The following is a 16741-nucleotide window of genomic DNA, read 5'->3' as shown; positions in this document are numbered from 1 at the left end:
CCTCAGTGTTCTTTCTGAGGGAAGAAGGTACTCATCAAAGATGTTACAATACATGGCCCCATCCATCGGACCCTCAGTCAGTCTGTAAAGCCCCAAAGCATAATTTTTCTACCTCCATGCTTGACTATAGGGATGGTGTTCTTAGGGTCATGGTCACCATTTTTCTTCCTCCAAACACGGAGTCCCCGTCCTCAAGAAAGCACATGTACAACATCTAAATGATTCAGAGAACTAGCTGTGTTTGGAGGAAGAAAAATGCTGACTATGACCGTAAGAACACCATCCCTACAGTCAAGCACAGAGATGGAAACATGATTCTTTGGGGCTGTTTCTCTGCTAAAGGTACAGGCCGACTTTGCTGCATTGAGGGGCCAATGGACGGGGCCATGCATTGTAAAATCTTGGATGAGAAACTCTTCCCAAAACACTGAAGGTCGTGGATGGACCTTCCACCATGACAATGACCCAAAACATACCGCCAAGGCAACAAAGGAGTGGTTTAAAAAGAAGCACATTAAGGTCATGCAGTGGCCTAGTCAGTCTTGAGACCTTAATCCAATAGAAAATGTATGGAGGGAGCTGAAACTTTGAGTTGCCAAGAGACAGCCAAGAAACCTTAAGGATTTAGAGAAGATCTGTAAAGAAGAGTGGACCAAAATCCATTCTGTGATGTGTGCAAGCCTGGTCACCAAATACAAGAAATGTCTCACCTCTGCGCTTGCCAACATGGGTTTCTCCACCAAGTACTAAGTCATGTTTTGCTTGGGGATCAAATACTTATTTTACTGAACTGCAACTTAATTTATAGCATTTTTATGTGTTTTTCTGGATTTTTGGATGATATTCTGTCATTTAAAATACACCTATGATAAAAATGATAGACCCTTCATTTCGTTGTAAGCGGGCAAACTTACAAAATCTTCAGGGGCCCAAATAATAATTTAATGGACACTTACTTGTCCAGGGTCCAGGGATTCGATTCGATTTCATCAGCTCTGGTGCAGGCGCTGGCATTGCAACTAAAGCCCCATACACACTATCAGATTTTCTGCTGATTTTTTCCTTCAGATTTACCTAAACTATGTAGTGCAAATTGAAACTTCTAAGGTTTGACCTCATATTATATGGTTTTGGTAAATCTGAAGGAACAAATCAGCAGAAAATCTTATAGTGTGTTTGGGGCTTAAGGAAAACTGGCAGTGAAACCTTCAGGCTTCATAGCCGGTTTCCTACTGCGCCTTCTGAATGGCCCCATTGTATTCTGGGGCACACACAGGTCCCAAAAGGCAGTGGGGGGTGGCGGGGTAGGAGGAGAGGCGGATGCAAATGAGGGAATGACGTATCTCACTGTGGCATGGTAGGATGAAAGTCCTGCAGGAAACCAAAAAAGGTACAAAACAGCAGCAAAAAAAAGAAGAAAAAAAAGAATATCCAAAAATGAGCGGGGGAGATTGGGCGCTGCTCAATTAAGACCCAGTTTCAATTTAGCTTGGAACTCCGCTTTAATGCTAATTTGTTACTTGTGAATTTATTGGGGTACAAAATCACTCGGACAATAAAGCTATATTTGGTTTTTGCAATAGTTGTAGTCACATACTGCCATATTCAAATGTTCACGTTATCTAGAAAATTTATGAAAAGCAGAAGGTAGAATTAGAATAGTACTGTACACATTCCTTTTATCATATAATGGTTGGCATGTTATTGAGTGTCACTGGTCTGCAGCTTAACAGAATGCTTTATACTTCAGGTGTCTCATGAATTTGCTATCAACTTTAATCCTACAAGCCCGTTCTGCTCAGGTAAGTTTGTCTCTTGTAGTGGAGGTTTTACAAAGTTTTGCATATTGTGACATTCAAAGATGATATCTGGTTGTTATTCATTCTCATACCTCCCAACATTTTGAGATGGGAATGAGGGACACCTACTAGCAAACGTATGTAGGCATAGGGCACCGCCCCCCCCCCCCCCGCCACACCCTCTTAAAGGAGAATTAACCAAAAAAAGTTAATGAAATCCACAAGGGCTTTTTTTTACCAATACTATTCCTTTATACTGGCTCTTAAAATAAAAAAAAATGCAATCATTTAGAATTTGGATGAAAGGTTTAGCACTGGGAAATACTTTTTGAAAGATAAAAAGTGCATTTTATATACAACTATATAGATCAGACAAAAATGAGGGACAACTGAGGAGGGACAGAGGGACATTGCTCCAAGTCAGGGACAGTCCCTCGAAATCAGAGACAGTTGGGAGCTATGCATTCTTTCAAACAACCCTAAGAAATTGTTGTAGATTGTTGGATAGATACTGAAAGGATAATTCGCACATCATTGTTTTTATCTCTCATAATCTACTATTGTCACAGAGATCTCAGTACTTCAGGTCTTCTTTTCTCCTTCAGTCATGATGGTACATGACTTTTAGAATTTGTTTTTAATTTTACTAGGGCAGTGAGACTCCTCCGTGTTGAAAAGGAGGCGTGTTTTCTGCTTGCTCTATTAGCTAAATCACAATACTTAGGTTTTGAATGCTTTTATATGTAATTCTCAAGAAGGATGATTGCACAGAATCATGTGACAAGTGTGAGAAGTAGTGGTGGCTGGTGGTATATTTTTTTTGGGGTGGCAAACAATCCACCGCCGCCGTCTCCTCCTCCTGGGGCTTCATGGCAGCTTTCCCTACGTCTCCTCCTCAGTGGCCAATAGGATCTGTTCTCCTCTCGCCCGATCAGGTGACCGGTCTCAGGACCTGCTTCCTGATTGGCCGGGGGGAGGGAGAATCAGGAAGATAATAGTGAATATTAATTTGCTATTGTCACACAACTAGGTGGGCAGAGCACTGTGCCCCGAGTCCCACCCTTTTATGAAGCCTATAAGAACCTCTGTCTCTAATCATGTGCTTCTTAAAAAAAAAAAGACATCGGAATCCATGTGTCCGGTGCCCTGCATTTAGACTAGGGGGTTGACGCATGGATTAGGGAGGCGGTACCCCTGCGCCCCGTGTGGATGGGCCGCCACTGGGAGAAGCCCATTAACACTGGCTCCAATGGATTATATTCTTCGGTTTATTACTCCCGCTGTAATGTATCTGCAATCACGGTTTGATTTTACTTGGCTACTTTGCGCATGACAAAATTGAAGTTTTCTGAAGAAATTATAGTTGTTTGTGCATTTTTCATATAGGAGTTGAAGGCATTATAGAAGCATATTCTGCTTGCCTCCCGCACATACGCTTCTATGGACCAACCAACTTCTCCCCAATAATCAACCATGTGGCTCGATTTGCAACACAAGCAACAACTCAAGACGCAGCAGCAGTAAGTACATTATTCAGTAACCTGTGGTAGATTTCCCAAAAAATAAAACCGCCAATTTAAAGCAAACCTAGCACTGAACAGAACACATTTTTTTCAGGCTGTGCTATTTACTTATTTAAGTGCAAAAATTCAGGTATGGATTACCTTGCAATAAAGATCATATCTTTTTAAGCATAGAATGCTTAAAATCATCAAGAACATATTTTACATGCATAGAGGTAAAAAACCTTTAGCTTTTACAACAACTTTGTGAAAGACCTACCCGGGACAAGGGCTTTTGGCCTCTTGCCTTCTGATTATGGGCCATGGATTATAAGGGAACAATACTCTTTGCGAGGTGAATGAGAAATCCAGTCTGATCTGTACTAATCAGACTCAATCTTGTATATATGTATATATTGTATATTGTCTCATTTTGTTGTGTACTTTTTTCTGTGATCGTTTGGAGTGTGGCTGTATTCCAATGTTCTATTGTGTCTGTCTGCCTTGGATATCACAGGATGTGTATCTCTCTCTATGGAGGGGGGGGGGGGGATTCCTCCAGCAGCCCCCCACTGATAAGACTGTTTACTGATTAGAAGTTGAACACACATGACCTGTATCAGGTCATCTTGAGGCGAGGTGACAGGTGCACACCGTAGGGATCCGGAGTGCACCGCAAGGTTGAGGACTACGGCTGACTGCTGCAGACGGGGGACAGATCCCACTGGGGATAGAGCGTGAGATTCCCTGGGGCGCGGAGTCTAAGAGCCAGCAGGTGTTCACCAGAGCCTCCAGTGGTGAGGATGGACTTGGCTGCAACTGGCTCCAGGTCGCGACCCCCAGGGTCCCCCAGCTCACACCCACAGTAGACAACAGGAGGATAGGGATGGTGAGGGACAAAGCCAAGGTCGGGGCCACAAGCAGACAAGGATAGTCGGGTACACGCCAAAAGGTCAGGGTCACAGGCAAGCAGGGATAGTCAAGACACGCCAAAGTCGGTAACGGAAACCAGTAGCAGAACACACGGCAGGAAACAGGAATACACAATGGATACACAATGGTTGATCAGCACTGAGGCCTGCAGTGCACAGGTTAATATAGGGCTCCCTGATAGGCCTGGGGTGGAGCCATGCTTAGAGGAGAGGTTATAAAAACCACCAGGTGGAAAAGGCTGGCTTCTTAGTCTGAAGACATGAGGGAAGGTAAGCAAACACAGGAAGATCACTGCATAACCATGACAACCTGTATGTCTGTTGTCATTGGACAGTTTAACCCGCCCTCTTTTCCAAGGGTGGGGGGGAAGAGTCTGAGTTATATTATCTGTTTTGTCCCTGTGTGATAAGTCAGTTTGTTGTTTGCCACTCTACACTGGTGTTGTCTGGTGACTGGTTGGGCTAAAGGGTCTTGGATTGTGTGGTACCGGACAGAGGAAGCATCTACGGCAGACAGCTTGAGTACGGGGGTCCATAACACACTTTAACTGTAACAAGCCAAGCCCTGTACTATCACATATTTCATCAGTTTGCATTACGAAGGTGTCTAAAAAGTTTGTTATTTTCTGTATATTACATTTTTATTTCAATACACTCTCAGAAACAGAAGCATATAGGGGTTGATTTAATAAAGGCAAATAGGTTGTGCGCTTTGCAAGTGCAGTTGCTCCTGAGCTTAGTAAATGATGAGAAGCTCTACTGACATCCATCATCCAGTCACGTGCAAGCAAAAATGCTGTTTTTTTTTTTTTTTTCCTTGCATATGATTAAGTATTCTGTGCAGAGTAAAGCTTTACCTCAATTACTAAGTTCTGGAGTAACTGCACTTGAAAAATTTGCACAGTGTATTTGCCTTAAGTAAATCATCCTCGTAGAGTATATGCAATTCCAAACAATGGTAAATTTCACTGACCATCCAGTTCCGTTTACTCCAGGAGTTTTCCTTATACATTTTTCTAACATCCCACAGAAAATATATAAAAGATCAGTTATTTGACATTAGGTGAACACAGCTCTTTCTTTTATCCATTCCCTCTGGAAATCCTTAACGTCACCTTCCTTGTCACTTTGGTTCTGCAAAATTGAGGATATAAGGACATTGGAGAGCATGACTGACATTTTGAGGGGCACAGAGGAGAGAATCCGTAAAATGTGGTTTCACTGGACAGCCTACTCTTGCACTCCAGAATTTTAACCAATATTTCAAGCTAAACATGGTGTAGGCCCTGTTTTTGTCTCCTTGTATTTAGTGGTTTTTTGACCTGATGTCGTCAGCCGGGCAATTGTAACTTGTTTTGAGTGCAGCACCGTTGCTTTTACCTTCACTTAACTGGGATAACTGGGGTCTTTGCTCAAGAGGTCTGTTGAGGCAGGGGAAACACTTTCTCTTCTCATTTTCACCCTGACTAACCTCATCCACCTACCCCCCCCCCCCCCCTTTTTTTTTTTTAGTTTATTTTTTTTAGGCTCTCCTGTACTAACCAAGCCAGGTTGACCTTTTATGGCATAAGTGGGGTCTTTGCTCAAGATGTCTGTCAAGTCATGTCATTTTCACCTTGACTAACCTCCCCTACTCCCACCACCGCCCTTTTTTTCCCCTTTAGGCTTTCATGCACTAACCAAGCCAGGTTGACCTTTTATGCAGAAGTCTATATTGTTGTTATTGCTTGGTGCAATGTGTTGTTTGGATTTATCTTTTTGTGCAATTGTGTATCCATACCCTTTTTTTCAGAGAACCTTATGTGATAATAATATGTTTGCAGGACAGCCAGAACAGTTGTCTGTTTTCTTTTTGTTTTTATTGCTTGTAGGTTTTTTTTTTTTACCTGTTCTGTAAATTTTAGCAAAACATTTAATAAAGATTGAATACAAAACAAAAAGGAATAATGGTAAATATGTAAACAGTAGAACTGAATGTTCTGCTAGAAAACCATACATCAAATAAATTCAGTGTCTATAGATGATTTAAAGAGGAAGTAAACTCTCCCACTCTGATACTTCTTTTCATTTAGTCCATTATAATAAGTAATTATCAAACTATAGCCACTGTAATCCAGCCCAAATTGCATATTACTGTTTAAAGAAACTTTAAAAAACTTGTTTCCAGGGGTTAGGCAGCACCATCTTAAGTATTGTTTTCTGAGTCCACAGTAGAGTGTATTTCCTCCCTGACATTGAGCACTTCCTGTACTGTTAACCAAGCCTCCTTCTCAATCCAGCGTTTCTATGGCAACCCTGCTTCCCTGTTCATAGCTGACTTGTTTTATTTCATAGTATTTACTTGTGCCGATGTCTAATGTTTGCCTTTGTCAGTCTTATCAGCTTCAGCTGATAAGACTGCAGTAATGGCCAAGTTTACACTGCATGGCATGTCACATGGTCACACGGTGTGTAGAAGGAAGCTCTGAATGACTCTGCAGCCTGCTTGGAGTTCAGTGCTGTGCAGTAGGAAGTCCTGATAACAGATAGATAAGACATAGAGAGTGTGCCTTAAATTAGGGGAGATCTGGGCATGCTCAGTGACTTCATTCTAAAGAACAAAAAGGATTACAACAATACTAAGCAAGTAAGGAGATATCTACAAGCAGTGTTCATTAGGGTTTTTTATGCTGATTTACATGGGACAAAGTTGTGGGGGAGGGTTTACAACCACTATCCCATATTCAAAGGAAAGTAATAAGAAGAACAGATTTAATTTAAGTATATGTATCAGTACTACAGTTCTTCCCATCATATATCTATAGTAACTCTGAGTACTGCAAGCCCTTAATTTAAAAGGGTTGGTGAGGATAGCTAAGGAGACAAAGGTGAAAGAGGAAGACGAGAGAGGAGAAATAAAAAAAATAAAAAATGTAAAAAACAAAGGGTTGGGGGAGAGGGGATGGGGTGTAAGGTTTATTTTAACAGCAGAATCTACTTTTGTAAATGGCACTCAAAGGTACATTATAGGAATATGTGGCTCGTCAAATATAATGAAATATAATGAAGAAAAAATGTCTCCAAATACTTTTTTCTGCATGAGTATGAAAACTGCTATAAATGATAATTGACATTATACATTTCTCACTGTCAGTTTTGGAAATTCTAGTGACAGCTTGGGTCATACAAACCTCTGTGTATTTTATTTTCCAGCAATACTTCACCCTTCTCATCATAACGGATGGTGTCATTAGTGACATGGATGAAACAAGACATGCCATTGTACAAGCTTCTAAGCTGCCCATGTCCATTATCATCATCGGGGTGGGGAATGCAGACTTTTCCGCCATGGAGTTTCTTGATGGGGATAACAGAGTACTCCGATCTCATACCGGAGAGGAAGCATCGCGGGACATTGTACAGTTTGTGCCATTTCGGGAGTTTCGTAATGTAAGTAGACCATGTTTATGTCAGTATTAAGCCGCGTACACACGGGCGGACTGTATGGCCAACTTAGTCCGTCAGACAATCCGTGTACAGCACGTACGACGGGACTAGAAATAGGAAGTCCAATACACAGCAATGCAACCTTTCGCCGTGTAAATCCTTTCTGAGCATGCGCCATACCTAGTCCGTCGAACTAGCCTACTCACGAGCGGATTGTCCGCTGAAACCAAAGTACGACGGACAATATTACGGAAATTCCGAAATACTTAGTCCGCCAGACTGCACGCTGAAAAAGTCCGCTGAAGCCCACACACGAGCGGACTGTCCGCTGAAATGTGTTTCGACTGACTAAGTTGGCCAGACAGTCCGCCCGTGTGTATGCGGCTTTACAGAGCCCAACAAGACTCAGATCTATAATTATTATATACCAATCCAAGTTTTTGGCGTGGACATAGATGAGTAGATCTCTCAGTAATTATTGACAGGAGGTAAAAATTTTGTCTTACTTTGTCAGCAACAATAGATCAAAAAGAAAAATAAATACCGCGCTAAACCTAAATCTACACTAGTACAACTAAACATTGCTGCAGCTCAGTTTTACAAGATACACATAAACACAATAAGATAAGAAAAAGCCGCGCACATACATAAATACTATAAATAAATTAAATATAAAGACCTATGAGTGAGTAATTAATTGATTGCAATAATAGTGAGAAAAATTGATCTACCCCTCTAATAAATCAAACATAACATAATTTATAAAAAGAATTATAAATAACAAGTGTTAATAATGAAATTAAAAAAATCCCAGTGAAATGATAAAAAAGTCCAATAAATGAAAAATAGTCCAGTGAGAACTTAACCACTTGCCGACCGCCGCACGACGATATACGTCGACAGAATGGCACGGGCAGGCATATGGGCGTACCTGTACGTCCCTGCCTTCCCGCGGGTGGGGGGCCCGATCGGACCCCCCCCCCCCGGTGCCAGCGGCGGTCGGTATCCATGCAGGAGCGATCCGGGATGAGGGGGCGGCCATTCATTCATGGCCACCCCCTCGCGATCGCTCCTGACGAATGGAAGTGAAGCATTGCATCACTTCCTCTCCTGTAATGTAAACACAGGCAGAGGAAGTGATGTAATCTCTCCTCCGTGTCGGTATTTTTCGTTCCGGCACCGAGGAGAGAGGATCGGTGAGTTGCACCAACACGACACTACACAATAGAACATGCCAGGCACACTCACACCCCCCCTTCACCCCCCGATCACCCCCCCAATTACCCCTGCCCCCCCAGTCACAGTGACACCAATTGCATTTTTTTTTGTTTTTTTTGTTTTGTTTTTTTCATTGGTGTCATTTGTGACTGTAATAACTGTTAGGGCAGTTAGGGTTAGCCCCCTTTAGTACTAATGTACCCCCCTAACCCCCCCAATAAAGGTTTAACCCCATGATCACCCCCCGTCGCCAGTGTCACTAAGGCTGGGTTCACATTGCAGCGGTTTATGAGAACGGATGTGATTCGCACCGCACTGCAGTGCAAATCACATCCGATCTCTGTGCGATTCGAGTTCAGCCATACAGATAGTATGGCTGAATTCGCGCCGCACCAGCCGCAAATTCGCACGGGACCCTTTTTTTGGTCCGCAGCAGAATCGGATCGCATGGGTGTTCACACCATGCGATCCGAGTTTGCAGATCGCACTGCGATATGCGAACTGATCTGGAGGTGTCATTAACATTTCACTGACACTCCCAGCAGTTCGCATAGGGCAGTGTAAACTGCCGCCGGGAGGCATGCGATCCGGGAATCCGCCGCGGATTCGTGGCGTTCCCGTATCGCTCCAGTGTGAACCCAGCCTAATAAGCGATCGTTTTTCTGATCGCTGTATTAGTGTCACAGGTGACTCTAGTTAGGAAGGTAGGTATTTAGGTTCGCCGCAGCTTTTTATAGCGCCAGGGACCCCCATATACTACCGCATAAAGCCCCCTGATTGCCCCCTAGTTAACCCTTTCACCAGTAATCACCATATAACTGTTACAGGTGACGCTGGTTGGTTAGTTATTTTTTTATAGTTTCAGGGCACCCGCCATTTATTACCTAGTCTCACTAGTGTACCCCTAAATTTAGGGGTGTCTACTTTCCAAAATGGGGTCATTTGGGGGGGGGGGGGTTGTGCCATCTTGGCATTTTATGGCCTTCAAAACTGTAACGCCCTTAGAAAGCCTGAAGGCGGTGCTTGGGTTTCGGGGCCCCGTACGCGGCTAGGCTCCCAAAAAGTCCCACATATGTGGTATCCCCGTACTCAGGAGAAGCAGCAGAATTTATTTTGGGGTGTCATTTCACATATGCCCATGGCATGCGTGAGCAATATATCATTTAGTGACAACTTTGTGAAAAAAATAAATAAAAAAAAAAGTTTGTAATTTTCCCGCAACTTGTGGCAAAATATAAAATATTCCATGGACTCAACATGCCTCTCAGCAAATAGCTTGGGGTGTCTACTTTCTAAAATGGGGTCATTTGTGGGGGTTTTGTGCCATCTTGGCATTTTATGGCCTTCAAAACTGTAATAGGTAGTGAGAAGTGAAGTCAAAAATTTACGCCCTTAGAAAGCCTGAAGGCGGTGCTTGGTTTCGGGGCCCCGTACGCGGCTAGGTTCCCAAAAAGTCCCACATATGTGGTATCCCCGTACTCAGGAGAAGCAGCAGAATTTATTTTGGGGTGTCATTTCACATATGCCCATAGCATGTGTGAGCAATATATCATTTAGTGACAACTTTGTGTAAAAAAAAATAAAAACATTTTTTTTTGTCATTATTCAATCGCTTGAGGAAAAAAAAAAAATATTCAATGGGCTCAACATGCCTCTTATCAATTTCCTTAGGGTGTCTACTTTCCAAAATGGGGTCATTTGGGGGGGTTTTGTACTGCCCTGCCATTTTAGCACCTCAAGAAATGAGATAGGCAGTCATAAACTAAAAGCTGCGTAAATTCCAGAAAACGTACCTTAGTTTGTAGATGTGACAACTTTTGCGCAAACCAATAAATATACAATTATTGACTTTTTTTTTACCAAAGACATGTGGCTGAATACATTTTGGCCTAAATGTATGACTAAAATTGAGTTTATTGGATTTTTCCAATAACAAAAAGTAGAAAATATCATTTTTTTTCAAAATTTGCGGTCTTTTTACGTTTATATCGCAAAAAATAAAAATCGCAGAGTCAGTCAAATACCTTTAAAAGAAAGCTCTATTTGTGGGAAAAAAAGGACGCAAATTTTGTTTGGGTACAACATTGCATGACCGCGCAATTACCAGTTAACCACCTTCAGACCGGACCATTTTGCTGGTCAATGACCAGAGGTCTTTTTACAATTTGGCACTGCGCTGCTTTAACTGGTAATTGCGCGGTCATGCAATGTTGTACCCAAACAAAATTTGCGTCCTTTTCTTCCCACAAATAGAGCTTTCTTTTGATGATATTTGATTGCCTCTGCGATTTTTATTTTTTGCGATATAAACGTAAAAAGACCGCAAATTTTGAAAAAAAATGATATTTTCTACTTTTTGTTATTAGAAAAATCCAATAAACTCAATTTTAGTCATACATTTAGGCCAAAATGTATTCAGCCACATGTCTTTGGTAAAAAAAAAGTCAATAATTGTATATTTATTGGTTTGCGCAAAAGTTGTCACATCTACAAACTAAGGTACGTTTTCTGGAATTTACGCAGCTTTTAGTTTACGACTGCCTATCTCATTTCTTGAGGTGCTAAAATGGCAGGGCAGTACAAACCCCCCCAAATGACCCCATTTTGGAAAGTAGACACCCTAAGGAAATTGATAAGTGGCATGTTGAGCCCATTGAATATTTTATTTTTTTGCCTCAAGCGATTGAATAATGACAAAAAATAATTTTTTTTTTTTTTTTACACAAAGTTGTCACTAAATGATATATTGCTCACACATGCTATGGGCATATGTGAAATGACACCCCAAAATAAATTCTGCTGCTTCTCCTGAGTACGGGGATACCACATATGTGGGACTTTTTGGGAGCCTAGCCGCGTACGGGGCCCCGAAAACCAAGCACCGCCTTCAGGCTTTCTAAGGGCGTAAATTTTTGATTTCACTTCTCACTACCTATTACAGTTTTGAAGGCCATAAAATGCCAAGATGGCACAAAACCCCCACAAATGACCCAATTTTAGAAAGTAGACACCCCAAGCTATTTGCTGAGAGGCATGTTGAGTCCATGGAATATTTTATATTTTGCCACAAGTTGCGGGAAAATTACAAACTTTAATTTTTTTTAATTTTTTTTTCACAAAGTTGTCACTAAATGATATATTGCTCACACATGCTATGGGCATATGTGAAATGACACCCCAAAATAAATTCTGCTGCTTCTCCTGAGTACGGGGATACCACATATGTGAGACTTTTTGGGAGCCTAGCCACGTACGGGGCCCCGAAATCCAAGAACCGCCTTCAGGTTTTCTAAGGGCGTAAATATTTGACTTCACTCCTCACTACCTATTACAGTTTTGAAGGCCATAAAATGCCAAGATGGCACAAAACCCCCACAAATGACCCCATTTTAGAAAGTAGACACCCCAAGCTATTTGCTGATTGGCATTTTGAGTCCATGGAATATTTTATATTTTGCCACAAGTTGCGGGAAAATTACAAACTTTTTTTTTTTTTTTTTTCACAAAGTTGTCACTAAATGATATATTGCTCACGCATGCCATGGGCATATGTGAAATGACACCCCAAAATAAATTCTGCTGCTTCTCCTGAGTACGGGGATACCACATATGTGGGACTTTTTGGGAGCCTAGCCGCGTACGGGGCCCCGAAAACCAAGCACCGCCTTCAGGCTTTCTAAGGGCGTTACAGTTTTGAAGGCCATAAAATGCCAAGATGGCACAAATCCCCCCCCCCCCCAAATGACCCCATTTTGGAAAGTAGACACCCCTAAATTTAGGGGTACACTAGTGAGACTAGGTAATAAATGGCGGGTGCCCTGAAACTATAAAAAAAATAACTAACCAACCAGCGTCACCTGTAACAGTTATATGGTGATCACTGGTGAAAGGGTTAACTAGGGGGCAATCAGGGGGCTTTATGCGGTAGTATATGGGGGTCCCTGGCGCTATAAAAAGCTGCGGCGAACCTAAATACCTACCTGCCTAACTAGCGTCACCTGTGACACTAATACAGTGATCAGAAAAACGATCGCTTATTAGGCTGGGTTCACACTGGAGCGATGCGGGAACGCCACGAATCCGCGGCGGGTTCCCGCATCACATGCCTCCCGGCGGCAGTTCACACTGCCCTATGCGAACTGCTGGGAGTGTCAGTGAAATGTTAATGACACCCCCAGATCAGTTCGCATATCGCAGTGCGATCTGCAAACTCGGATCGCATGGTGTGAACACCCATGCGATCCGATTCTGCTGCGGACCAAAAAAAGGGTCCCGTGCGAGTTTGCGGCGGGTGCGGCGGGTGCGACACTAATTCAGCCATACTATCTGTATGGCTGAACTCGAATCGCACAGAGATCGGATGTGATTTGCACTGCAGTGCGGTGCGAATCACATCCGTTCTCATAAACCGCTGCAATGTGAACCCAGCCTTAGTGACACTGGCGACGGGGGGTGATCACGGGGTTAAACCTTTATTGGGGGGTTAGGGGGGTACCTTAGAACTAAAGGGGGCTAACCCTAACTGCCCTAACAGTTATTACAGTCACAAATGACACCCGCCGGGTGATCAGGGGGTTAAACCTTTATTAGGTAATAAATGGCGGGTGCCCTGAAACTATAAAAAAATAACTAACCAACCAGCGTCACCTGTAACAGTTATATGGTGATCACTGGTGAAAGGGTTAACTAGGGGGCAATCAGGGGGCTTTATGCGGTAGTATATGGGGGTCCCTGGCGCTATAAAAAGCTGCGGCGAACCTAAATACCTACCTGCCTAACTAGCGTCACCTGTGACACTAATACAGCGATCAGAAAAACTATTGCTTATTAGGCTGGGTTCACACTGGAGCGATGCGGGAACGCCATGAATCCGTGGCGGGTTCCCGCATCGCATGCCTCCCGGCGGCAGTTCACACTGCCCTATGCGAACTGCTGGGAGTGTCAGTGAAATGTTAATGACACCCCCAGATCAGTTCGCATATCGCAGTGCGATCTGCAAACTCGGATCGCATGGTGTGAACACCCATGCGATCCGATTCTGCTGCGGGCCAAAAAAAGGGTCCCGTGCGAATTTGCGGCGGGTGCGGCGGGTGCGACACAAATTCAGCCATACTATCTGTATGGCTGAACTCGAATCGCACAGAGATCGGATGTGATTTGCACTGCAGTGCGGTGCGAATCACATTCGTTCTCATAAACCGCTGCAATGTGAACCAAGCCTTAGTGACACTGGCGACGGGGGGTGATCACGGGGTTAAACCTTTATTGGGGGGGTTAGGGGGGCACATTAGAACTAAAGGGGGCTAACCCTAACTGCCCTAACAGTTATTACAGTCACAAATGACACCAATGCAAAAAAAAAAAAAAAGCAATTGGTGTCACTGTGACTGGGGGGGCAGGGGTAATTGGGGGGTGATCGGGGGGTAAAGGGGGGGTGTGAGTGTGCCTGGCATGTTCTACTGTGTAGTGTAGTGCTTGTGCAACTCACCGATGCTCTCTCCTCGGTGCCGGAACGAAAAATACCGACACGGAGGAGAGAATACATCACTTCCTCTCCTGTGTTTACATTACAGGAGAGGAAGTGATGTCACGGGACATTTTCATTCGTCGGGAGCGATCGCGAGGGGGTGGCCATGAATGAATGGCCGTCCCCTCGTCCGGGATCGCTCCCGAACGAATACCGACCGCCGCAGGCACCGGGCGGGGGCCCGATTGGGCCCCCGACCGTCGGGCAGGCAAGGACGTACATGTAAGCCCTTATGCCTGCCCGTGCCATTCTGTCGACGTACATCGTCGTGCGGCGGTCGGCAAGTGGTTAAAGCAGCGCAGTGCCAAATTGTAAAAAGACCTCTGGTCATTGACCAGCAAAATGGTCCGGTCTGAAAGTGGTTAATAAATGCCAAAAGGCAAGCGATTTCATGCCCATAGTCAATTTCCACAGCACCTCCTAAGACCATGATCACAGTAGGCTCCCTTATTGAATAAAACAGGCCGGGACCGTCAACAGCAGCACGTGAAGCAGAAAGGCGGCACTCGGGATCCCAGGGAAATGGAAAGAAGACTCACCATAGCATAATTCCGTATAACAAATTTAATAAAAGTAAAGAAATACACTTACATAGAAAGCAGTAAAAACGCCCATAAAAAATGCTGGCCGGCATGCAATCGCCCATCCAACCTACGCTGTATCGCGATGACGTCAGCACGCCTGCCACCCGACGTACGTTTTGTCATAAAAAGACTTTCGTGGGGACAGAAATAAGCTTAAATAATGCATTAAAAGTTAACTACTGTAAACCTATTTGATTTTAGTCAACTAAAATACAACTAAAACAATTCAGATAACTAAAATACGACTAACATGGCAACAGATTAAGACTAAAACTAAATTGAAATTTGACATCAAAATTAACACCGTTAGCCCCAGAACTATGAAGGCACCATCAAATGGAAGGTAAAGTAGCCACAGTTTAAGACAATCTAGCAACTTCTGATAGAGCCCCAGGGTTCCATGGAAACCTGGATAACCCCTTCCAGCCCAGCACTGACATCCCTTTAATAGGGCTTGAACGCCAAGGGGAAAAACAAGGCAAGGTGCTGGTGCAGAATGTCTCGGTAATCATGTGACTATGGTCACATGATTGGGAGACAGTCATGCCGGCTATTATTCTTTAGTGGTGACCAAGAGCTGTCTTTGAAAGCTCAATCTCTGTGTTCAGCACAGAAACATCAGTTTCCCAGTGATGCATATGTGCAGCATGTGGGTATTAAAGTCCACCCTTATGCCATTGCACATATGTGTTACGTGGGCAGCAACAGGTTAAGAGTGGCTGCTATAGATACCCAATCTTTGATTATCAGGGCAACATAACCGCGGCTAGGATCACTTTGGTATAGAACTTGTTTAATCTTAGTGGTTCTAACTTCACTAACAATTATGTGACAATATGTAAATAAACTTATGTTAGATGACTATTTCTACTGATATCGGGAAAAAATTTGACAGATTGCAAACACTACAAAGAAAACCCACCTCTAGGCACAGGTCTATTAGTAAGCATTTTCTATAGCTCCAGTGGATGTTTGAGGGCCACCCGTGATTACATGTGTAATTGTCTTTATCTTTTTGCTCCTCAGGCTCCTAAGGAAACTCTGGCCAAAGCGGTGCTCGCAGAGCTTCCTCAACAAGTAGTGGATTACTTCAAGAACCACAACCTGCCTCCCACCAAGGCTGAGGGTGTATAACTTTCTGGACCTTCAGCCCATATGGCAGGAAGCCTGTGAATTAAACTCGTTACATTATAAAACCAGCAATCTGTCTCAGCAGTGTAAAAATGTCTTTGGGGTGGTCAGATATGGACACCTTCTCTGTAGTATTAAAGCCATTGTATTCTTTTTTTCTTTTTTTTTTAATCCTATTTTAATGCCAGAGGTCACTGTGACAATCTGAGACTTCACAAAACTCTGGCAAGGATTGCTGCTATAATTACCATGGTGTTCTGTGGCTCTCCAGGTATTCTTGTCCTTTCCTTTCCCAGGAGAATTCTAGTTGTGTTTTACATTTGTGGCAGGCATCTTACATCAGTCAAGGTCTCTTCTAGTGCTTTGTGTTTTGTTCTTTTGCTTCGGATTTACGCCTATTGCAGTCCTGAATCTGTTCGGCTCAATAGAAACCCATTTCAAAGGATGGGGTGTTTTTAGCTGTGTCTGCGAGGAAAGGCTCATTCACATTTGTGCTCTTAACCATTCGTTTTATTGCACTTAGAAAACATTTTTTAGCACACAGAGCAAACGAGGCCTCAGAGTGTTGGTGTATTAAAAAGGACAGGAAAGTTTGGCATTGTCTATAGCAGCCATTGTGATC

General features: G+C 43.3%; 1 protein-coding gene across 1 annotated transcript in view; it reads left to right on the top strand.

Moving 5' to 3' along the window:
* Window positions 1-16272, top strand: part of CPNE2 (copine 2) — a 249774-nt gene extending 233502 nt beyond the window's left edge. Inside the window, exons 13-16 of the mRNA XM_077454744.1 lie at window positions 1751-1802; window positions 3186-3319; window positions 7426-7662; window positions 16015-16272. Of these exons, the coding sequence (XP_077310870.1) occupies window positions 1751-1802; window positions 3186-3319; window positions 7426-7662; window positions 16015-16122 (531 nt within the window). The 3' untranslated portion in view covers window positions 16123-16272. The remainder of the gene's footprint in view (window positions 1-1750; window positions 1803-3185; window positions 3320-7425; window positions 7663-16014) is intronic.
* The last annotated feature ends 469 nt before the right edge of the window (window positions 16273-16741 follow it).

Source organism: Lithobates pipiens, unplaced genomic scaffold, assembly GCF_037356315.1.
Source record: "Lithobates pipiens isolate NorthernLeopardFrog02 unplaced genomic scaffold, aLitPip1_a1.2 Scaffold_10, whole genome shotgun sequence".
NCBI classification, from domain to species: Eukaryota; Metazoa; Chordata; class Amphibia; order Anura; family Ranidae; genus Lithobates; species Lithobates pipiens.
Note: the sequence above shows the minus strand (reverse complement) of the source record. Positions and strands in the feature narration are given on the sequence as shown.